The sequence below is a fragment of the Microcebus murinus genome, chromosome 3 (assembly GCF_040939455.1).
Source record: "Microcebus murinus isolate Inina chromosome 3, M.murinus_Inina_mat1.0, whole genome shotgun sequence".
Taxonomy (NCBI): Eukaryota; Metazoa; Chordata; class Mammalia; order Primates; family Cheirogaleidae; genus Microcebus; species Microcebus murinus.
In genome coordinates, this window is record NC_134106.1 from 19,298,319 (window position 1) to 19,321,083 (window position 22,765).

General features: G+C 35.8%; 1 protein-coding gene across 6 annotated transcripts in view; it reads right to left on the reverse strand.

Annotated features, from left to right (window-relative positions):
• Positions 1-22,765, reverse strand: part of ITSN2 (intersectin 2) — a 150,000-nt gene that overhangs the window by 65,569 nt on the left and 61,666 nt on the right. For 4 of the 6 annotated variants that reach the window (XM_076000587.1, XM_012788100.3, XM_076000588.1 and 1 more), the window contains exons 13-18: positions 21,849-21,998; positions 19,198-19,338; positions 17,740-17,827; positions 13,377-13,516; positions 12,051-12,131; positions 859-995 (exon numbers count right to left, since the gene is read on the reverse strand). In XM_076000587.1, coding sequence (XP_075856702.1) covers positions 859-995; positions 12,051-12,131; positions 13,377-13,516; positions 17,740-17,827; positions 19,198-19,338; positions 21,849-21,998 — 737 coding nt within the window. The remainder of the gene's footprint in view (positions 1-858; positions 996-12,050; positions 12,132-13,376; positions 13,517-17,739; positions 17,828-19,197; positions 19,339-21,848; positions 21,999-22,765) is intronic. The other 2 variants (XM_076000589.1, XM_076000591.1) reach the window with 1 other exon arrangement.

A 22,765-nucleotide genomic window follows, 5' to 3' on the forward strand; every position in this document is an offset into this window, starting at 1 on the left:
TGTGTTAGAAGTGGCTATTTTGAAGCCATTTAGAATAGAAGCCTGCTAAATGGTAATGTATCTTTTTTGCCTTACTAGTAATTATTAGTTCTTCCATGAATATTATTCTTTACCAAGGCAAAGAAATATTGGCCTATCAATATTTGTTAACTAATTATACTAATTTCTGATACTACAGAACTTGGGAGAAACAGAGGAATACATTACAAAAAGAATCTTTATGACATAAAAAAAATCATGGGGAGTCTCTGAATGGTTGTAGGCTTCAGATACCACAACTTACTTCTTACTATAAATAAAGGCAATTAATATATCTCAACAGTATAAAGAGAACTGTATTAACATGGCACTCTATACTCAGTATTACTTTATAAAATTAAGTATTTAGATTTTATGGTGTTTCAGAAAACAGTGACAGATTTATTATGGAGAGATGGAATTAATGAGTGTTTACTACATACAAGAAATTACACTTGGCTCCTTAGCCACATTAATTTATTTCATATTCACAATTACCTATGAGGTATGCATTAATGTCTCTTTTTTTCAGATGGAGAAACTGAGGTTCAGAAAGGTAAAATGACTAAACCAAGGTCATCCAGATAGTAAGTGGCAAACCAAGAATTCTAAAAGAGGTCTAACTCCAAAGTCCATATTTTTCACTAATGAAACATAAAAATGGTTACTGCAAACTCGGTCCCTAAAAGGAGTATTTAACTTATAAAATCTGGAATCTGATTAGCATCGTAGGATAATCCTTTCATTCCCCTTACGTTATCATAGTTAAACTAAAGATATGGGCAACAAAATTAGAATTATAACAACAATATAGTATAATAAATTTATCAGCTATCTTACCTTGCAGCCTCATCTTCTAGTTTCTTTTTCTGGATCAGCTCTAATCTTTTTCTTTCAATTTCCTTCAATTTGTCACGTTTGATCTTATGAAGTTGTTCAAGGGCTAACTGTTGTGTATTATAGCTTTCTCTCAGTTCCTAAGGAGAAAATGAAAATAATCAACACATGAGTGACTTAAATATTTTTGTCTTATGTATAAATGTGTCATTTGCATTAAACGACAAAACTCTTTAAGCAAGTTAAACTAAATTTAAAAGATCTAAAGTTTAAAAAAAATCTAGATGATAATAAAAAAATCCTGAATTCAACAAATATTTAAGCCAGTTAGCCACTGAGAGAAATACACATCAAAATCATCTACTTTAGTATCAATTAGTTTCTAAGGAACACAGAATCTTTAACAAGTCAATTCTTTGATTTGGTGTATCATTTTCAGTAAAAAAGCAATCCATTAAAAATACAAGGGAACAATTGGCTTGTTATAATATTTGAAGAGGAATTTCATTCAGCCATGTTTTTGATATGTAGTTTAACCAAGCTACCAATAATTTGTGCCCCAAAACATCTTCAACTAAACACAGAAACAATCATTAAATAATTTAGTTCACAACTAAAAATAGAAAAGATAATGTCTGCCTAAAACCATGACTAGAATGAGCCAAAATAATGAAAAGTATTACAAACAGAAGTTGAAATAAATAATTGCTTATTAAGCATCTAGTTGTGTACAAAGTACTATACAGGATTCAAAGGGAATCCAATTTCAAGGCTGTCTCACTCCCAAGTCTACATTTATAAGTCTTCAAAGATTCCATAATCTCAACATAGAGAAAAGTACCAAAATGTGGGACACAGATAAGTGCCTTAGCAGAAACTTATGATTATCTGTTCAGCATTTTCTTTTTCCCTTCTTCTAACAGCACCCTTCCTTCCATCCTGAAAACTGATCTCTCCACCTTCCCCCAACCCCTATGGGGTTTAGATGGGTCCATCAAACTCAGTTTCTTCCATTCCCACCCAGGGGCACTCATTTATTCTCAGGCTAAACAATCATAGGACCTCAACTTCCTGCTCAGAATGATTGGTTCAAAGGATATAAACACAATCCACGCTGGGCCAGAATCTTTCCTTGGGATTTAGATATAGTGAAGAAGGGAGAAAGAAACTTTTCTTCTCTGAGCTCCTTACTGGGATGGGGCAAACCTGGAGCTGCCTCACAAGCAAGTGATACCATGACTGGTAGGAATGAAATTAACTCAGAAAAGAGAGAAGTAAAGAGAGAGATTAAGGTGGAGAGAGGGGGTACTGTGGGAACTGAAAGTCCATTTCATGGCTCAGTGTCCCAGGAACTGGCCCTGTCCAGCAGCTCTGATTCAGTCAGTGGTCCTAGTATTCTTCCAATAACCACTCTTTAGCTTAACTATTTTGAACAGGATTTCTTTCATTTGGAATCTACAGAATCCCAAACAAGAGAGTACAGAAAGGAGACTGGAGGAAAAAAGAGAGGGGGAAGAAAGACTAAAGTAATCAAAATAAATTTTATGGCAAAGGTGGGAGCTAAATAGTATTTGGGTAGAATGTTTTGGTTAAAAATGTTTTTTTGTATCTACCCACACACAATAACAACACTCCAAACCAATACCAAACCAAACTCCATTTCTTTTCAGAAATATACTATTTTATAGGTGAACCCAAAGACCTTGATTGAAATGGGAGATCTGATCTGAGTACAGTGTGGTATTGAGACTATGGCCAAGATGTCTGAGCAAAATACTTGCAACTTAAGCCAATAATAATGCAAATACCGCATTCATAGCAAATTTCACACAGCTCTCAGCTTCCATGATTTTATTTGTTGCACCCTTCTCTATTTTTTTTTTTTTTGAGACAGAATCTCACACTGTCGTCTAGGCTAGAGTGCTGTGGCATCCACCTAGCTCACAGCAACCTCAAACTCCTGGGCTCAAGCGATCCTCCTGGCTGAGCTTCCCGAGTACCTTGGACTACAGGTGTGAGCCACAATGCCTGGCTAATTTTTTCTATTTTTAATTGCCCAGCTAATTTGTTTTTATTTTATTTTTCTTCTATTTTTAGTAGAGACGGGGTCTCGCTCTTGCTCAGGCTGTTCTCAAACTCCTGAGCTCAAGCAATCCTCCCACCTCGGCCCCCCAGAGCACTAGGATTACAGGCATGAGCCACTGCGCCCAGTCTATCCTTTCTCTAAATTCTACTGAAAAGCAGAAGAATATAGTGGTTATAATCTATGGAGAAGCAGTGTGGTTTAGTGATAAGCAGCACAGATCTAGAATAAGCCCACCAAGATTTGAATCAGTGACTAGCTGAATTAGTGACTAGCTATATAACCTTCAGAAAGTATTTTTTTTACCTTTGCCCATCTGTCGATATGGGGGAAAAAAAGAAAGTTATTTTATAGTTTCTCAATCGTAAAATGAGGTTAATTATAGTAGATGCCTCACGAAGTTGTTCTGGGCATTAAATGAGTTACACATATAAAGTGCTTTATCATACTGCAGGGCATGTAAGTTATCAATAAATATTAGCTATTATTATTGGCTGAACCCATAAATGAAGAGAATACTAAGTTTAAAAAGAAAATGAAAAGGAGTCAAATTAATGCCTGATCCTGGCATCAACCTTGGCTGCAAGGTTAGCCCTCCAACTTGTCCTTGAAGATAGTCCTTTACTAGCCCCCTTTCTCCAGTGTCAGAGTTAATGAACTTCCTTGCACTCCCAGTCATTCTGTGTATTCCTCTATCATGCTCAGTGTCTTCTGACTGTTTGACTGCCTCTTCCACTAACTGAATTTCTTAATAGGACTGTCTTTCATCAAGGTGTCCCCAGCCAACAGAGAGCCTGGGATAGTATAGATATTTAATTAATAAGTATTTATTGGATGAATACAACTGCATAAACAACAGTCTATACAGATTAATAAGATTTGATGAACACTAAAAGGCTTGCCAAAACATTTCCTCTACTTGACTATAGTGAACCTAAAAATTCCTATCCTTAAGACTCATTCCTCTGGGTTAAGTCACTGCTTCCAAGAGATCCTGGTTAAACATACTTGTTAAGTGAAAAAAAGTAAACCAATCAGAACTCACAGAGTTGTTCTTGATCTTAACAGAACAACAGATCATTTTTTTCAGGGTAAGGACCTTCTATTCCTGGTTAGCTAATAATAAGTTTTTATGTTTTTAAACATGAACAAATGTTAAATTTTCTCAAATACTTTTTCTTTTTTATATAATTTAAAGAACTTGAATTTCTTTTGGCAGTTTCTTTTTTTTTAATTTCAAAATATTAACGTGGTACAAATGTTTTTGTTATATGGATACCTTTTATAATGCTTAAGTTGGGGCTTTTAGTGTGCCCATAATATGCATAGTGTTCATTGTACCAGATAGATAGGGTTTTACCCCTCCCCTCCTCTCCTTTTCCCCCTTCTTTATTTCCTATGACCTTTACATCTCTTTGAACCCTCAAATACCTTTTCTACGTTTAGTAAGATGCGCATACTGAATTCTATAACCCACTGAAAATATTCCTCAAAAAAAAAGGTGAAATAAAGACATTTTCAGAAAAACAAAAATGGAAAGAACTCATCACTAACAGATCTTCTTTAAAGGAAACACACTAAACGCTAAAGGTCATTCTTCAGGCAGAAAAAAATAATTGCAGATGAAGCATGGACATGCAGTAAGGAGTGAGAGTCAATGAAAATATGGATTAATGTATGGGTACAGTTAAATGAATACTGACAACATAAAACAATAACAATAAAGGCTCACAGAGTTTAAAATATATGACATAAATAGCACAATGCAGAAGGCATGTGGTGACAAATAGTGTTAAAGTTGTGATATCTGGTAAGTATTAAAATTACTAATCTATATTTATACTTACATAAATCAAGAGTGCATACTGGAATCTCTAGAATGCCTATCAATAGAAAAGTAAAATAAGGGATAACTAATAAACTAATAGAGGAAAAAAGAGAGTTAAAAAATATTTGGCCGGGCGTGGTGGCTCACACCTGTAATCCTAACACACTGGGAGGCAGAAGTGGGCAGATCTTGAGCTTAGGAGTTCGAGACCAGCCTGAGCAAGAGTGAGACCCTGTCTCTATCAAAAATAGAAAAAAAATTAGCTGGGCATGGTGGCACATGCCTGTAGTCCCAGCTACTCGGGAGGCTGAGGCAGAAGGATCGCTTGAACCCAGGAGTTTGAGGTTGCTGTGAGCTAGGCTGACGCCGTGGCTAGCTGGGGCAACAGAGTGAGACTCTATCTCAAAAAAAAAAAAAAAAAATTTGGTTAAAAGAGGCAAGAAAGGAAAGAAGAAAAAGGAATACAAAACAAATGAGACAAACAGACAACAAAGAGAAAAATGGAAGATTTACGTCCAAATTTGTAATTACATTAAAGGTAAACAGGCCGAATATTACAATTAAAATAAAAAGATAGACAGGATTTTAAAGCTTCCAACTATACTTTTTCTAAAAGATACAATTTAAACATAAAGATACAAATATGTTATAACTAAGAGAATGGAAAACTATATGTCATGCTAATTCTAACCAAAAGAAAGCTGGTGTAGTTAAACTAATGTCAGTAAAAGACTAAGTATTTCTAAAGGAACATCTCATAATGATAAAAAGATCCACCCACCAGGAAGTTGTAAAAATTCTGAATTTGGACAAAAACATACGCTGGGGAAAAGAATCCCTTTTCAATAAATGGTACTGGGAAAACTGGATAGCCACCTGTAGAAGGCTAAAACAGGACCCACACCTTTCACCTCACACAAAAATCAACTCACGCTGGATAACAGACTTAAACCTAAGGTATGAAACTATAAGAATTCTAGAGGAAAAAGTTGGAAACACTCTCCTAGACATCGGCCTAGGCAAAGAGTTTATGAAGAAGTCCCCAAAGGCAATCACAGCAGCAACAAAAATAAATAAATGGGACATGATCAAACTACAAAACTTCTGCACAGCCAAAGAAATAGTCATGAAAGTAAACAGACAACCTACAGAATGGGAGAAAATTTTTGCATCCTATGCATCCGATAAGGGACTGATAACTAGAATATACTTAGAACTCACAAAAATCAGGAAGAAAAAATCAAATAACCCTATTAAAAAATGGGCAAAGGACTTGAACAGAAACTTTTCTAAAGAAGACAGAAGAATGGTCAACAAACATATGAAAAAATGCTCAACATCTCTAATCATCAGGGAAATGCAAATCAAAACCACAATGAGATATTACTTAACTCCAGTGAGAATGGCCTTTATCAAAAAGTCTCCAAACAATAAATGCTGGCGTGGATGCGGAGAGAGAGGAACATTCCTACACTGCTGGTGGGACTGCAAACTAGTTCAACCTCTGTGGAAAGCAATATGGAGATACCTTAAAGCGATACAAGTGAATCTACCATTTGATCCAGCAATCCCATTGCCAGGCATCTACCCAAAAGATCCAATGACACTCTACAAAAAAGACACCTGCACTCGAATGTTTATAGCAGCACAATTCATAATTGCAAGGCTGTGGAAACAGCCCAAGTGCCCATCAATCCAAGAATGGATTAATAAAATGTGGTATATGTACACCATGGAGTACTATTCAGCTCTAAGAAACAATGGTGACATAGCACATCTTATATTTTCCTGGTTAGAGCTGGAACCCATACTATTAAGTGAAGTTTTCCAAGAATGGAAAACAAGAACCACATATATTCACCAGCAAATTGGTATTAACTGAACAGCACCTAAGTGGTCACATAGGTACTACAGTAATAGGGTATTGGGCAGGTGGGAGGGGGGAGGGGGGCGGGTATATACATATATAATGAGTGAGATGTGCACCATCTGGGGATGGTCATGATGGAGACTCAGACTTGTGGGGGGAGGGGGAAAATGGGCATTTATTGAAACCTTAAAATCTGTACCCCCATAATATGCCGAAATAAAAAAAATTCTGAATTTGTATGTACCTAGAAACACAGCTCCAAAATCTATAAAGAAAAACCTAACAAAATTAAAGGAGGAAAAGACAAATCTATAATGAAAGTGTAAGATTTAATCATACCAATCTCCCCAAGCAACAGAAAAAGCAGCCAAGAAAATCAGCAAGTCCAATCACCTTGCCTTCACTCTAGAGCAATAGTCCTTATCCTGAGGGCCACGGACCTTCTATGGTTTTTTAAAAAAAATTTTAATGGAATTCAAAGGTCCATGAACTCAGACCAGGAACAAAATTAATCTTTAATTTCACTAGCTTCTATCTGAAATACAGGATTTCACTCAATTCCAAGTGTAGGCAACAAACCAGACATATTTAGCCATACTTGTGATATTTTTACCCACAGAAATCACAGATATTTTCTTATTATATTGCAGATAACTTGATATACATATCATATATACCTTGACTTCAAAATGATGGCATTATTATATTTGTCACTATATCTTGTTATTTATTTCATTAAGATAGAAGCACATATAATTATGGTATCATAAATTTTGTTTTTAAAAATATTACATCACTCTTATAATAGATTTTTAAAAATAATCCTATATATTTCATTTTATGCATTTAAAACACAATTTTGAGAAAAGGTCCAGAGACTTCATCAAATCTAAGCAAAAAATGGTTAGGGGGCTTGCTTTAGAAATCAGAATTTATATCCCCTGCTTCCCAACAGCAATCTAAGCGAGGCCCACATCTCCAACTATTATACCCCACCTGGGAAAAAAGAAGTTCCAAAAGTAGATCTGAAATTCTCCAAAGGAAGGAAGGGAACACTTCTTTAACATGGATTTGGGTAATGTTTTCTCTAACATTGAGTACATAGCTCATTCAAGTTTTTACTTACAATCCAAAGCACTAGTATTCCTCATCCCTGGAGTTAGCCTTATTGTTACCTGAATAAATCAAAATCTCACCTTGCCACCTGGAGGAATATCATTAACATAGGTTAGCCCAGATCCTTGAGAGAACAGGATAAGAACTAACCACCTGGAGGAAGCCACAATTCTGGTACAGACACATTTTGCTTTCCACAGTCATTATCTAAAATCAAGAGTGGTGACTTTCCAACACACTTAAAGGTATTTTGGAGGTTCTGCATGACCCTTCCCCAATAAGAATAATAAAAATATTTGGATAGTACATAAGAGTTTACAAAGCACTTCAGTATATATGCTATCTCATTTAATCATCATAAGCTTCTGCAAAGAAGACAGGGTAAATAATGTCAACTTCATTTTATAAATGAAGAAAAACTTGGAGGGAAATGACAAATAGTTAACACAACTAGCATGATTAGGACTAAAATTCACTTTTTCAGATTCCTAGGCCAGTGCTTTTTTCATTGCACTTCAATGCTAAAGACAGAATATCAGGTGTGCATTTTCTTAATGGAATAATGGCTGTCAAACACCTCACCTTTGAGCCCACTGGCTTTGCTATTTGTCTTGGTATGACTTGACCAACAGAGTAAAAATTATTATTGTTTCTGAATATGTATATTACAAGCACCAGTAAAATATAACTTCCTAAGATAAATAATTTTAAACATTATACTTCCATTGTCATTACAAGCAGCCTACAGGAGCAATCACCTCAGATGCTCTACTGTCCCAAAGGATCGCTACACTGGATCTAAGTGCCTGTCCTCCTCCAAGACCATCAGGACCAATTGTACCTCACCTACTAATGACCTAGCCTTTCTTGTCACTCTTTATTACTTGAATTTTTATCTCTATAATGCTGTTTATCCCATGAGCTGACACCATCCTTCATTCATCCTCTCCTCAAATCTTTCCACCTTCCGGGGAGCTTCCTCTTTGGGATCAGAGAAACTCCCATATATCTACATATCTTCTCTGAATGAAAACTGGTCACTGATCCTCACTGTTTCATCCTCACTATTCTCTAAGTCTTTGACATTCAGATAGATGACCCAATCAAAACCTCAACTCTCAGGTTGGTTTCCTCACCAATGACCTTTTTTACTCCATTTAATGCATGACTTCCATTATTTTTGTCCTTCTTTTCTTTTTTTTAGAGATGGGGGTCTTGTTATTTTGCCCAGGCTGGTCTCAAATTCCTGCCTTGGTCTCCCTAGTAGCTAGGACTATACGTGTGTGCCACTGTGCCCAGCTTCATCGTTTCCATTAATATAGCCTGAGTCTTATCATCACCAGAAACAGAACCACCGTTGATCAAATATCCCATCATTCAAACATAAATTCTTACCCTACAAGCTATTCTTATACCTGGTACATCCATTTCATTAGGTTTTCGACTCTATTAAGACCAATTCTGTTGATTCCACCATTCTCTTTATCAGCACCTCTTCCTCTCTTTACATCCCTTCATATCTAGTTCATATTTCAGAGTTTATCATAATTCTTGTGTCAAGATTTGTAACTCATTTGTCCCACTCTCTTTGCCTATGTCTGTTAAAACTCCAAAACTGTATGATGCCATGAATCTATTTTCGTCAGTATTCACTGTGCTTACACCTAAGCAGCTGAATGCTGGTGGAGAAAAATCATACACTCAGGCATACTGTTTTCAATTTAAATTCATGACCTCCAATTTCAAATAGGTATTCAACATTGCTCAGCACACCTATTGTTTTCCTCTACTAAGTTTACACTTCCCCATCCCCCAACGAGTTGTCTGTTTCATGCCTACTTCTTTCCTGAAACTTCCTAATCTTCCATATATTCTCCTCACTCAGCTATAAACCTTGCCTCATTAAGCCATCAGACCAGAAATCCCTAATTTTTCCATCTCAAAAATAAGTAAAATTTCATGTACCTGTATCCCTTTTCTTCTGGACTCCATTGAGTTATTCCATGGCCTCAACTAACTGGGAAGATTCCTTGTGATGGTCCAATTTACTTCTGATTTTAAGTCTCGAAGCTGTCAACTTTCTACTTTCCACCAACATATTTAACTGCATTCACATCCATCTTTTTCCAATGTTACACTGGAAGTAATCTTTTTATCTAATCCTTTCATCTATGTTTTTCATTCTATCTTTTTTTTTTTTTTTTTTTTTTTTGAGACAGAGTTTCGCTTTGTTGCCTAGGCTAGAGTGAGTGCCATGGCGTCAGCCTAGCTCACAGCAACCTCAATCTCCTGGGCTCAAGGGATCCTTCTGTCTCAGCCTCCCAAGTAGCTGGGACTACAGGCATGAGCCACCATGCCCGGCTAATTTTTTCTATATATATTAGTTGGCCAATTAGTTTCTTTCTATTTATAGTAGAGACGGGGTCTCGCTCTTGCTCAGGCTGGTTTTGAACTCCTGACCTTGAGCAATCCACCCGCCTCGGCCTCCCAGAGAGCTAGGATTACAGGCGTGAGCCACCGCGCCCGGCTTCATTCTATCTTAATCTGCTTCCCCAAGGACTTTGCTCCATAAATTATTTTATATATTCAATCTCAATCTGTTTCCTCTCCCTCCTTTCATCTCTCTTGAGAGATGTCTCCTTCAAGTCTTTCTTAAACCAAAAATAAGTTTTTCCTTTGATCCCCATACTCTCTTTTCACTGTCCTCCTAACAGTTGTTCCCACCCATTTAATCCCTCCTCAACTCCGATTCATTCCGGATCCACTGCAATCCACCTTCTTTTTGTCACTCCACTGAATGGCACTTTTAGCAAGGTCTTCAAAGGTCTGCTTGTTGACGTATCCAATAAATATTTTTTAGTATTCTGTTAACTGATCACTCTGTATCATTTTACAATGATGACTACAGAAGGCTTCTTTTCTTGCTTTCTGTGACAATGCAGTTAGTCTCCTTACCATTCTGCCAGTATAGATCTCATAACCCTTTAGTTTCCTAAATTGCCTCTGATTAAAGTATGAATAAGCAGTGAAAGTCTAGAACAGGGGTCCTCAAACTTTTTAAACAGGGGGCCAGTTCACGGTCCCTCAGACCGTTGGAGGGCCAGACTGTAGCTTAAAAAAAACTATGAACAAATTCCTATGCACACTGCACATATCTTATTTTGAAGTAAAAAAATAAACGGACAAAAACACCCGCATGCAGCCTGCAGGCTGTGGTTTGAGGACACCTGGTCTAGAAGGCAGGAAGCAGAAGGAAGAAAGTAAAAGAAGAGATAAGAATAATCTGCTGGCCTGTGGAGAATCAAATGCTAACTGAAAGAATCAGACTATGTGAGTAAGAACAGTCCACAAATCATCATTGAACCTCATTTCTTCTGAGGAAGAAATTTAGTTTTAAGGTTCTATGCAATCTGTAGCAAAAGTTCTAAAACCAGATAATCTGGCCATTCATGTCACAACCATAAAGCTAATACATGGGACCCCCCACTGCTACCATCTTTTCAGTTTGCTCTACCTTTGCTTAGGTAACAAATGAACTCACCTATGTTCCTGTCTTCACTGTGGAATACAAATGCAACTGTCCTACTGCCATCCATTTTAGTACCTAGCAGAATGTGTAGTCAAAATCTACTAGGGTCATCAAGTGGTAAATGTAAAGCACCTTCCAACTATATAAAAATAGGAATTTACTAAGTATTTTAAACACTGTGTACTATATATGGCAAAAGGAGTTATTTATTTATACATGTAATTTAAACATTTTTATCTGAAGTAAAAGCACATCCAAATATGAGGCCTGGTAACTAGACCTAACTAAAGCTGCCCCTGCATTATAGGTTCTTTAAAATTTTTCTTAGCAGTATCAGGAAGCTGCCTGGTATATAGACAACATAACATTGCCCTTGATTTCAGAAAGTATGTTTTATTTTAACAATGATTTTTAGTGATATGGGTGGGTGATTTAACCTCAAATTCCCTTAGTTTTCCTTTGACTTGAATTAGTAACCATCCCAACAGTTAACCCAGTTACAGGGATGTTGTAAGGGAATCAGGATTTCTGAGTATCTTAGGCTCCTCGTGAGAAAGGTTACTGTGGGCAAACTTACTGATTTCTGGCATTAGACTCAAACAGGCAGTTAGACAGCAGAAGGATATTCAAAGCAAGCAGAAAGAACAAAGGTCTATATTGTATATGTTATTTCAAACAAAGATACTCAGATAAAAGCAAAGAATAGTCTAGTTAAAACAAAAAACAGTAAAGTAACTCAAAGAAAAGAAGCTAGGTATTAGAAAATAACCTTAAGTAAGAGGAAGAGGTTGTTGAGACAGCTTAGCAGAGACAAAAGGCACTGAAGAATTGAGTCATCCAAATTCCCACACTGTAAGATAAGGCAGATAAAAAGCCAATTAAACTATGTACAGATTTTGAAAAGAAATAATATAGGAAAGATAAGCTGGCTGGCTTGTCTTATCATCAATGAGAAATGATTTGGTTTAAAATTTTTTTTCTAAAGATATGCTGTGTAAAGTGTATCATTAACATTATTCACCTCAAATTTCTCCTCTTTACCTGAAGCCACCATGGTGTCCTTTCTTTATCATGCTGTTTACTCTACAGTTGATGTTAACATTATTCTAAGTCAGTCAGCAAGATAAAAGCCATATGAAGAGATAGCTTTCTTAAAGAAAAGCTTTATTTCTTACAGAAAACATGTTATGTTCTGAAAACTTTATGTTCAGTTAGCAAAGGAATAACTATTCCCAAATTTGAATTACATGCCATTAGTCTGTTTTTTAGTTTTTATCATCTTGTTTCATAGGTTTGGCTTCAGCATACAACTAATAGTGAATAGAATGATAAGCACACAGTATATGTTTTGGACACCTGCTTTGCCACTGCAGCAAACAATGAATCATGAAATTACTTTTCATGCAAAGTTTATAGTGCCAGATCATGCTTTGGATTTCACTGAGTATTATGTTATTTCATAAAGGTTAATTAAATTACATTGTAACTAAAACAAAAGAAGAACTTAGTGCATGGGTCCTCAAACTACACACCGCGGGACACATGCAGCTCGCCTAGGACATTTATCTGGCCCGCCGAGTGCTTTTGCTGCTGCTGCCTGTCTTGCTTAGCAGCCAACTTGTCCCGGGCCCACAGTGCGCATGTGTGGAATGTGCAACGCACTCTCCAACAGCCCCCTGTTTAAAAAGTTTGAGGACCCCTGACTTAGTGTGTTAAAAGAGCCTCTATCACCTGAACTATTTTAAATTTTCCTTATTTCCAATTTTAGAATTTTGACTAAGATCATGTTGGTTGAGACTGGTTCTGTAATACTAAGGGATTATTCTTGAAATGTATAGATGTCAATAAAAATAGCATAGTCATAAAAAACTAGAAATTGCAGCAAATGATATGTTTAGTTACATAGCACAATGTTTATAACATTTACAGAGAACATTAAAAATAATCCTGAAATTCTAGTAGGGTTGAAATAAAAGAAATTATGAAAATGTAATACATATAATGATAATAGCTTTAGTTATTCATTCTATTAAATCAAAATAAAGAAGGTAAGAAGGCAGCTACCTAAAAATGAACATAATAAAAGATAAAATACCTTTAGTTGATTATTAAAAGAATCCATTTCTGATAGCTTTGATGCAGTTTCTTTTTCAAGAGCATCTAACTGTTCTTTAAGTCTTTGGCATAATTCTTCCTTTTCTAATGATTTTTTATGAAGTAAACTGATCCCTGAATCTGAAAAACAAACACAAGACAGTTCACATTTGGTAGAAGTTCTTGTGTCATTACCATTGTCATTTGCTAACTGGTCCGATTGGTGTAACTTGAGAAATACAAAGGATGTACACACATAATGTGGATCAGAAGAAAAGATAAAACTCAGTGGTTATTTCCTTTTCCCAGAACATTTCCTGCAAAGAGTCTCAGAGGATATGATTATAAGCATTGGTTCAATATTCAAAAAGACCAGGACTTGAAGTGAAGTTCTACTTTGGGTAAGGCACTTCATCAATCTGATCCTCAGGTTCTTCCTCTATATAATGTGGGCATCGTATCACCTACCACATTAAATGAGATGATGGATATAAAGTCATTAAAATAGAATCTGGCCCATAATAATAGAAACTATTGTTAAAGTAGTTTCTTCTTAAAAAAAAAATAAAGTATTCCAGTATAGAAATAAGGCCAAAAAAAAAATAAATAAATAAAGTAGTTTCCTCTTAGTGTTCCCAAGAATAGGGAAATATTTACAGCAAGGATTCAATAAATATTACTAACTGGATTACTGAGTAACATTGTTTTAGGAGGTAAGAATAGGCTTCATTTTATATATTTTTACATATTCATGCAGAGATGGGGAAAACAGATGGAAATATATACTGCAGATTATAATAAATTAAAATAGAAATATTACTATCTATTTAATACATATTTTAAGCTTTATTAGTTATTAAAAGTATAGAAATCAAGTACAAAATTTAAATAAAACGAAGCATATAGGCCGGGCGCTGTGGCTCACGCCTGTAATCCTAGCTCTTGGGAGGCCGAGGCGGGCGGATTGCTCAAGGTCAGGAGTTCAAAACCAGCCTGAGCAAGAGCGAGACCCCGTCTCTACTATAAATAGAAAGAAATTAATTGGCCAACTGATATATATATAAAAAATTAGCCGGGCATGGTGGCGCATGCCTATAGTCCCAGCTACCCGGGAGGCTGAGGCAGAAGGATCACTCGAGCCCAGGAGTTTGAGGTTGCTGTGAGCTAGGCTGACGCCACGGCACTCACTCTAGCCTGGACAACAAAGTGAGACTCTGTCTCAAAAAAAGAAAAAAAAAAAAAACGAAGCATATAGAGCAAAAAATTAAAAAGTCCTCCTTCATCTCAACTCCCAGCCTATTCCCCTTTTAGGCATTTACATTTAGATATATGTGTATTCCGTTTTTATTTCCATGGGGTTTAATAATAGGATCATATTGTTTACATTGCTCTGTAACTTGTTTTAAATTTAATAACATTTTATCAATCAGGTTATATAGATCTAGTTCATTCTTTTAAACTGTTTCATGGTAGTCTATATCATGGCTATTCCATAATTTATATAACCATTCCGTTTCTGATTGGCATTTAGGCTGTTTCTAATCTTCCATCATTACCTAGAATGCTGCAATAAATATCCTTATACCCACATTATAATGCACATATGCAAATACTTTTAAAGCTAGGTGGTGAAAGAATTGGTCTGTAAACAATATGTACACTATCTTTAATTTTTTTTATTATCTACATTTAAGGTATATGACATGCTATTTTAGTATATACATATATATATTTATTTATTTATAGTCAAATGATTATTTCAGTCAAGCAAATTAACATATCCATCACCTCACAGTTATCTTTTCTCTTTGTGGTAAGAACATATAAAATCTACTCTCTTAGCAAATTTCAAGTATATAATGCTTTATTAATAACTATAATCACCATGCTGTACATTAGGCCTTCAGAGCTTATTTATCTCATAAGTGTAAGTCTAATACACTTTGACTGACATCTCCCTATTCCCCACCCCACCCATGGTAAACACCCTTATACCCTCTGTTTCTACATAGGAGTTTCACTTTTTTTACATATAAGTGAGATCATGCAGTACTTGTCTTTCTGTGTCTGAATTATTTCATTTAGCATAAGGGAATAAGGATATCTCTTTGAGACAGTGATTTTATTTCCTTTGAATATATACTCAGAAGTGAGACTACTGTATCATATGGTAGTTCTGTCTTTAATCTTTTGAGAAACCTCCATACTATTTCCATAATAGCTGTTAACAATTTACATTCCTTCCAACAGTGCACAAGGGTTACCTTGTCTCCACATCCTCACCAACAATTACCTCTTATCTCTTTGATAATAGTTATCCTAACAGGTGTGAGGTGATATTTCCATGTGGTTTTGATTTGCATTTCTCTTATGATTAGCAATGATGAACCTTTCAAATATCCGTTGGCCATTTTTATGTCTTCTTTTTAGAAGCATCTATTCAGGTCCTTTGCTCATTTTGAAAATGGGTTACTTGGGGTTTTTTGGTATTGAGTTATATGAGTTTCTTATATATGCTGAATATTAGCCCCTTATCAGATACATAGTTCACAGATATTTTCTCCCATTCTACAGTCTGGCTTTTTATTTTGTTGACTGTTTCCTCTGCTGTGCAGAAGCTTTTTAGTTTCATGTTGTCCCACTTATTTTTATGTTGTTTCCTTTGGTGTGATATCCAAAGGCTTTTCATGTAATATCCAAAATATCATTACCAGGGTCAATGTCAAGGAGGATTTGCCCTTGTTTTTCTTCTAAGAGTTTTATGGCTTTATATCTTATGAAAGGTCTTTCTTTAATCCATTTTTTTTCTTTCTTTCTTTTTTTTTTTTGAGACAGTCTCTCGCTCTGTAGCCCCAGGTACAGAGCAGTGATATCATCATAGCTCACTGCAACCTCAAACTCCTAGGCTCAAGCCGTCTTCCTGCCTCAGCCTGCGTGCCACAACACCCAGCTCATTTTTTTCCTATTTTTTGGTACAGATGGGGTCTCCTTCTTGCTCATGTTGGTCTCAAACTCCTCAGTTCAAGGAATCCTCCCATCTTGGCCCCCTCCCCTCAGTGCTAGGATTATATGTGTGAGCTACTATGCCCGGTCTACCCTTTTATTTTAACCAGAATTTATTTCTGTACATAGAGAAAGAGCTCCCCTGCACCCCTTTCAGATAATCAAATGAATCACTTACTGAAAGGCAATCCTTCCACCATTGATGTTAAAAGCCAACTTTATGTTATCCTAAATTGTGATATATACATAGGCCTTTTTTGAGACTCTCTATTCAGTTCCATTGTTCTATTTTTCTGTTTCTGATCAATAACACATTATTTTAGGTACACGTGACAATTAGGATACTTTAATTAGTTAATTCTAATATAATATTTGCAGATTTACTTTTCTTTAAATAAACCTTTTTTCTGATATGTTGTTATTGGCATGCACATGTAGAGATTTTTTTTTCAGTTTTTTTATTGGGACTTATCCCCCAAAAAGTGTTATAATCCCATAAATTATTTTGGAATATTTTGTTCCATAGATGTCATAGAGCCAAGCTGGTAAAATTCCTTGTAAAAATCACAGAGTTAGATGATATAAAGGGCCTGGGAGGGGCACACCATCCTGTTATCTAGTTTTGTCATTGTTGTATGTTATCACCCTAAAATCTCAGGCATGGCCTTACAAACAGTTCTTTATAATGAGTGTAGGGTTTTGTCAAAATGCACATGTAGTCTTGTGTTAGCCAAATTTAGATATTATTTAATTGCAGTCTAACATTTGATTATTTGAATTATATAAATAAAAATATTTTCAAGATTTATGGAAGTGGCCAGGCGTGGTGGCTCAGGCCTGTAATCCTAGCACTCTGGGAGGCCAAGACAGGAGGATTGCTTGAGCTCAGGAGTTTAAGACCAACCTGTGCAAGAGCGAGACCCCATCTCTACTAAAAATAGAATGAAATTGGCCAAACAACTAAAAATAGAAAAAATTAGTTGAGCATGGTGGCACATGCCTGTAGTTGCAGCCACTTGGGAGGCTGAGGCGGGAAGATCGCTTGAGCCCAGGAGTTTGAGGTTGCTGTGAGCCACAGCACTCTAGCCCAGGCAAGAAAGTGAGACTCTGTCTCAAAAAAAAAAAAAAAAAAAAAAAGATTTATAGAAGGCATATCTCAATTATTACTTATTTTATTTTTATTTACTTTTTATCACAAAAAATGCTCTATCATGTGGAATAATATTTTTCATATTGTTTTGAAAGTTTTAACCTATTGGCAAAAAATGTTACTTAGAATAATGTTATTTTTAAAAAGTAACAGAATACATCCAGTAGTTCAGAAAAGAATGTAAGACACAAAATAAACCTTACAGACTTACCAGGTGTGTTGTTGAGATGCATGTTTTTAATTCTTTCATTTAATAACTGCTTCTCAGGTACCAGATAGATAAGCTTATTTTGATATTCCTTACAATGAGAAAAAAAATAGTGCCTGATTAAAATTCTATAATATTATCCAATAATTTTTTTAAAACTTTAAAATAGGATTTAATCACTTTAAAAACTTAGTATAAAGCAAAACTTAGTATGGAAATAATATGTAGTTGTAAACTGCTTATAATGTATGAATCAACTAGAATGGGATTATGTATGATTTAAAAAACAAATATTTAAACATAAATCTATTTCAAATGACTAACTGAAATTAAAAAGCAGTGAAGAAAGCCTTTGTAAATGGGGTATGTCTAGAAGCCTACACTTTTCAGTGTACTGGTGAATGACAGTGGGCAAAGGCTAAGGGTACCTGCACTAGAAGGTGTGTGTAAGCAGGCCATGATACTCCGAGATGAATATGTGTATATCAAAGAGGGACTAAAAACTCATGGATAACTAGGGAAGCAAGTTTAAATCAGACAGGAAATGTTTTTGGTTTTAGTCTATTATCTGTTGTGACAAAGTAAAAAGACTGATTAATTGCCAGTCTGTACCATAAGAGAAAGTGGATAGGAAGATTCTAGAGATTCATGATGCTTCCAGAGCTTCTATTCTGCAAACAATAATAATTGAGCCAGACCCTATTGCATAAGTACAGAAGAAAATTACCAGGTCCCTGAGGGACATAGTCAACATTCTCACTGCAATTCTGAAAAGAATAACTGTAAGTTAATATTTCCTAAAATTATAGCAATAACTTTATTTTAATATATTTTATGGTATGAATGTTGGTGTGCCCCCAAAATTCATATGTTAGAACCTAACTGCCAATATAATTAAGAGGTAGGGCTCTCTATAATTAAGAGGTAGGGTGATTATATCACCTCCTAAAGGGATTTGCCTTCATGGATGGGACTATTGACCTTTTATAAGAGGCTGAAGGGAGCTTCCTTGCCCTTTCTGTCACATGAAGATGCAGCAAGAAGGTACCATCTTTGAAGCAGAGAACAAGCCCTCAACCAGAAACTGAATCTGCTGGCACCTTGATCTTGGACTTCCCAGTCTCCAGAAATGTTAGCAATAAATTCTGTTGCTTATAAATTACCCAACCTAAGATATTTCGTTATAGCAGAAGGAATTAACTAATACGAATGGATAAACATATTTTTCATTAAAGAGTTAAAATTCAAAATGATAAATGTCCATTTATGTAAAAATATTAAGCAGAACTTAACCAAACACCTAACAGAGTTTTAGGATATCTATGGGCTTCCTGATATTATATATAAGATTGTGCATTTAGATCACAGGTCTATCAGGGACTCAAAGGGCTTCATGACCTCAAATGCAAAACTGTTAATAAACACACATCTTTAAGGACAACTTAGCAGCAAAGGACTTACCTGAAGTTCCTGTTGAAGTTGCTTGATTTCCATAATTTCCAGGTCACACTGCTTATCCAGAACTTCCAGTTCAGTCTTTTGAGTTTGCTTTCTCAGTCGGACATCTTGAAGTCTGCCTGAGATCTGCTGATGTTTGCCATTCTATAGGAAGATCATATAAATATACAGCAACATAAAACGCTACTGGAAATGTTTACCAGGAGCATAACACTTTTACTTAGCTAAATTTTTAAATGTCATTTATCATTCATACTCCGTCTAAAATAAATGTCTAAAACCAAATGGAATATCATTTAGAGCTGTATCTGTTAACTCAAGGGAGTTATTAGCAGGAAACACATCATTCTGAGAATGCAAGAGCCCATATGTTAAGACGAGAATGTAAAAACATAACACACTGAATTCTTTTCTGAATTTGGCATTTATGCATTAATTTATAATATTAATATCAGAGACAATCTTAAAAATAATGAGGAATAAATGTTTCCATGTGATGTCTACCATTACCTTCTCTGAGCTTCTATTTCTACCTTTAATATTGCCATCTAATTTTTTCTAATTAAATAGTGTCCAGGAGGACCTTTTTGGCAATAATTCTCTTCTATACTAATACTCCTTTATGTAAGCAATAAGTACCCTTTCTTCCTCTTCTTCCAAGGAAGAAAAAAGCCCAGAAAATAGACATTTCTTAATGGTGCCTGAGAAGGGTAGGTGGCCATCTACAAGCCATGGAGACAAGCCTCACGAGAAACCAAACCTATGGACATCTTGATCTTGCACTTCTAGTCTCCAGGACTCTGAGACAATAAACTTCTGTTGTATAAACCACCTAGTCTGTCATATTTTGTTACAGTAGCCCTCATAAACTAATACAGTAGGGTGAGGAGAAACGAGATCCCCGGGTAAAAATCACTTAAACAACTAAAGAGTATGTTTCACATTTGAAAATATATGCTAAAAGGAATATGCTGTGTCCATTCTAAAGCTCACATTATTATATTTGATATATATAAGTAAAGGCTCTAGAACTTTCCAAACTCTGCCCATTACCCTATGTTACTGTGCTTGGTGTGTTGCTCCAGTTCTTGAGTGAAAAACAATCAATTTTAAGGTCTCCTCTTATTATATATAATCAAAATGGTGGTTTAGACAGATATCCAAGTAGCACAGAGAAGTTAAAGGCTTTTTTTTTTTTTTGAGACAAGAGTCTCACTCTGTTGCCTGGGCTAGAGTGAGTACCATGGCATCAGCCTAGCTCACAGCAACCTCAAACTCCTGGGCTCAAGCAATCCTCCTGCCTCAGCCTCTCGAGTAGCCGGGACTACAGGTATGCACCACTATGCCCAGCTAATTTTTTTCTATATATATCTTTAGTTGTCCAGCTAATTTCTTTCTATTTCTTTAGTAGAGACAGGGTCTCGCTCTTGCTCAGGCTGGTCTCGAACTCCTAAGCTCAAAGGAATCACCCACCTTGGCCTTCTAGAGTGCTAGGATTACAGGCGTGAGCCACCATGCCTGGCCAAGCCTTTTAGGTCTATTTTGGAGCACTATGGCATGATTAATAATTGTGGTATATATATCTATCCACCTGAAGGCATAAAATAGTACCTTTCTGACTAAAGATATAATATTAGGCTAATTTTATTTAAAAAATCAATTTTTAATGTAAATCAAATCATCAACCAAGTAAAATGTTAGAGTATAGTTATATAAGATCTTTTTTATCAAAAAAAAATTTTTTTTTTAAGGCTGGTCAAGTGAAACAGTAGGTAGGAGTGGAGAAGGAACAAAGCAATCTGTAACTGGTTGTGATCAATTAGTTGTAAATACCACTGCACTCAGACCAATTTACAAGATGTAAATTTGGCTCTACCACAATGGCTAGACATGCATTTTTGCAAAACACTGCCAAACTATCAGGTCAGCCTTATGGGATTCTAAGGTAGAATAGTACCAGACCTTTCATATCTTCTCATTTTGCATTTCAAATAAAGTCTTTTAACAACTTGACCTTCTAACTAGCTGATATGTAAAAACTGGTAAGTACAGTGGCCAATACTAGCTAAGAACTGTAGTCCTGTAGAAATGGAAGGAATCGTAAGAGATCATTTAGGTCAGCAGTTTTAAATAAGTTTTCTTTTTAACAATAGAATTCTTTTTTTCCAAGCAGATCTAAACTAAAATTCCAATAAAAATAAAGCAGATGAATGTGGAGTTTCTTTGTTGTGAAATGTGGGAAGAACTGGGGAGAGAATACCACTGCTCTGTTGCTCAGGCTTCCCCTCTCCTGCCCTTGTTAGTCCTCTGCAGAGCATTTTCTTGAGATCAACTTGAAAACTGAAAACCACTGAACTAGCACAACCCTTACTTTACACATGGGCAAAGTAAGGCATAAAGAAGTGAAACATCTTGCCTAAGAGTACATTGTTCATTAGCATTTGAACTGAGACTGCAACATAATCCTTAGAATTTTGAGACTACCCTTTTTTCAGTAAACTATTCTGCCCGGCCTGCTAAAAGCACATATGAAAATATGACTATCTAATTATATTAAAACATAATTTATTCATGTAATTTAAAAAGACAACTACATTTTCAACAGGTAACTCTAGCATCATTCAGATACATTTCACTTAAAACTTTAGTCATACCAGTGCTTCCAACTCAAGATGAAGACTCTTCTTTTTAGAATTTAACCTGACAATTTCTTCTTGTTCTCTATTCTTTTGATTGAGAAGTTCCTGTCGACGAATTCTTTCCCATTCTAAACGACGTTGTCGTTCAAGTTCCTGTTTTGCTGCCTGCAAATAATGAATTAAAGTTAATTTTTAAATTAAAATTTTGGGGTCAATGTCAGACATGATGGCTCACACCTATAATCCCAGTGACTCAGGAGGCTGAGGTGGGAGGATCACTTGAGACCACGAGTTCCAGACCACCTTGGACAACACAGCAAGACCCTGTCTCTAAAACAAGTTTTTAAAAATTAGTGAGCCACAGTGGCACACGCTTGTAGTCTCAGCTATTCAGGAGGCTGAAGCAGAAGGACTGCTTGAGCCCAGGAGTTGGAGGCTGCAGTGAGCTAGTATATCACTGCACTCCAGCCTGGGCAACAGAGTGAGACCCCTTCTCTTAAAAAAAAAAAAAAATTGAAACATTCAAAAACTGGTGGGAAGACAAAAATAAAGGTGAGGCAGCATTTAGCACTTAGTGGTTATAGTGCCGAAATTAGCTGTGCAAATCTAGTTTTATCAATGGGTCTAAAGACTTCCACAAAAGTGGCTTCGTCCCTCAGATTTTCTGATTTCTTCACAACAACATCCTTTTATTATAGTCACTTTTATCTTAATAAGTAAAAGGACTTCATAAATATAAATGTTAACAGGAATAATTACACCCCTGTTCTGGCATCAAGGAAGAAAAAAACTGTATTTACATTATTTCAGTGAACAATACTCCATTCCTGGCCCTTTAAAACACAGCCAGTCCTCCTAGGAGCCCACTTACACAACACTATCCCAAGGAACTGTGCAAGACCATCCTCTTGATTCTTCTCTAAACTTTTAAC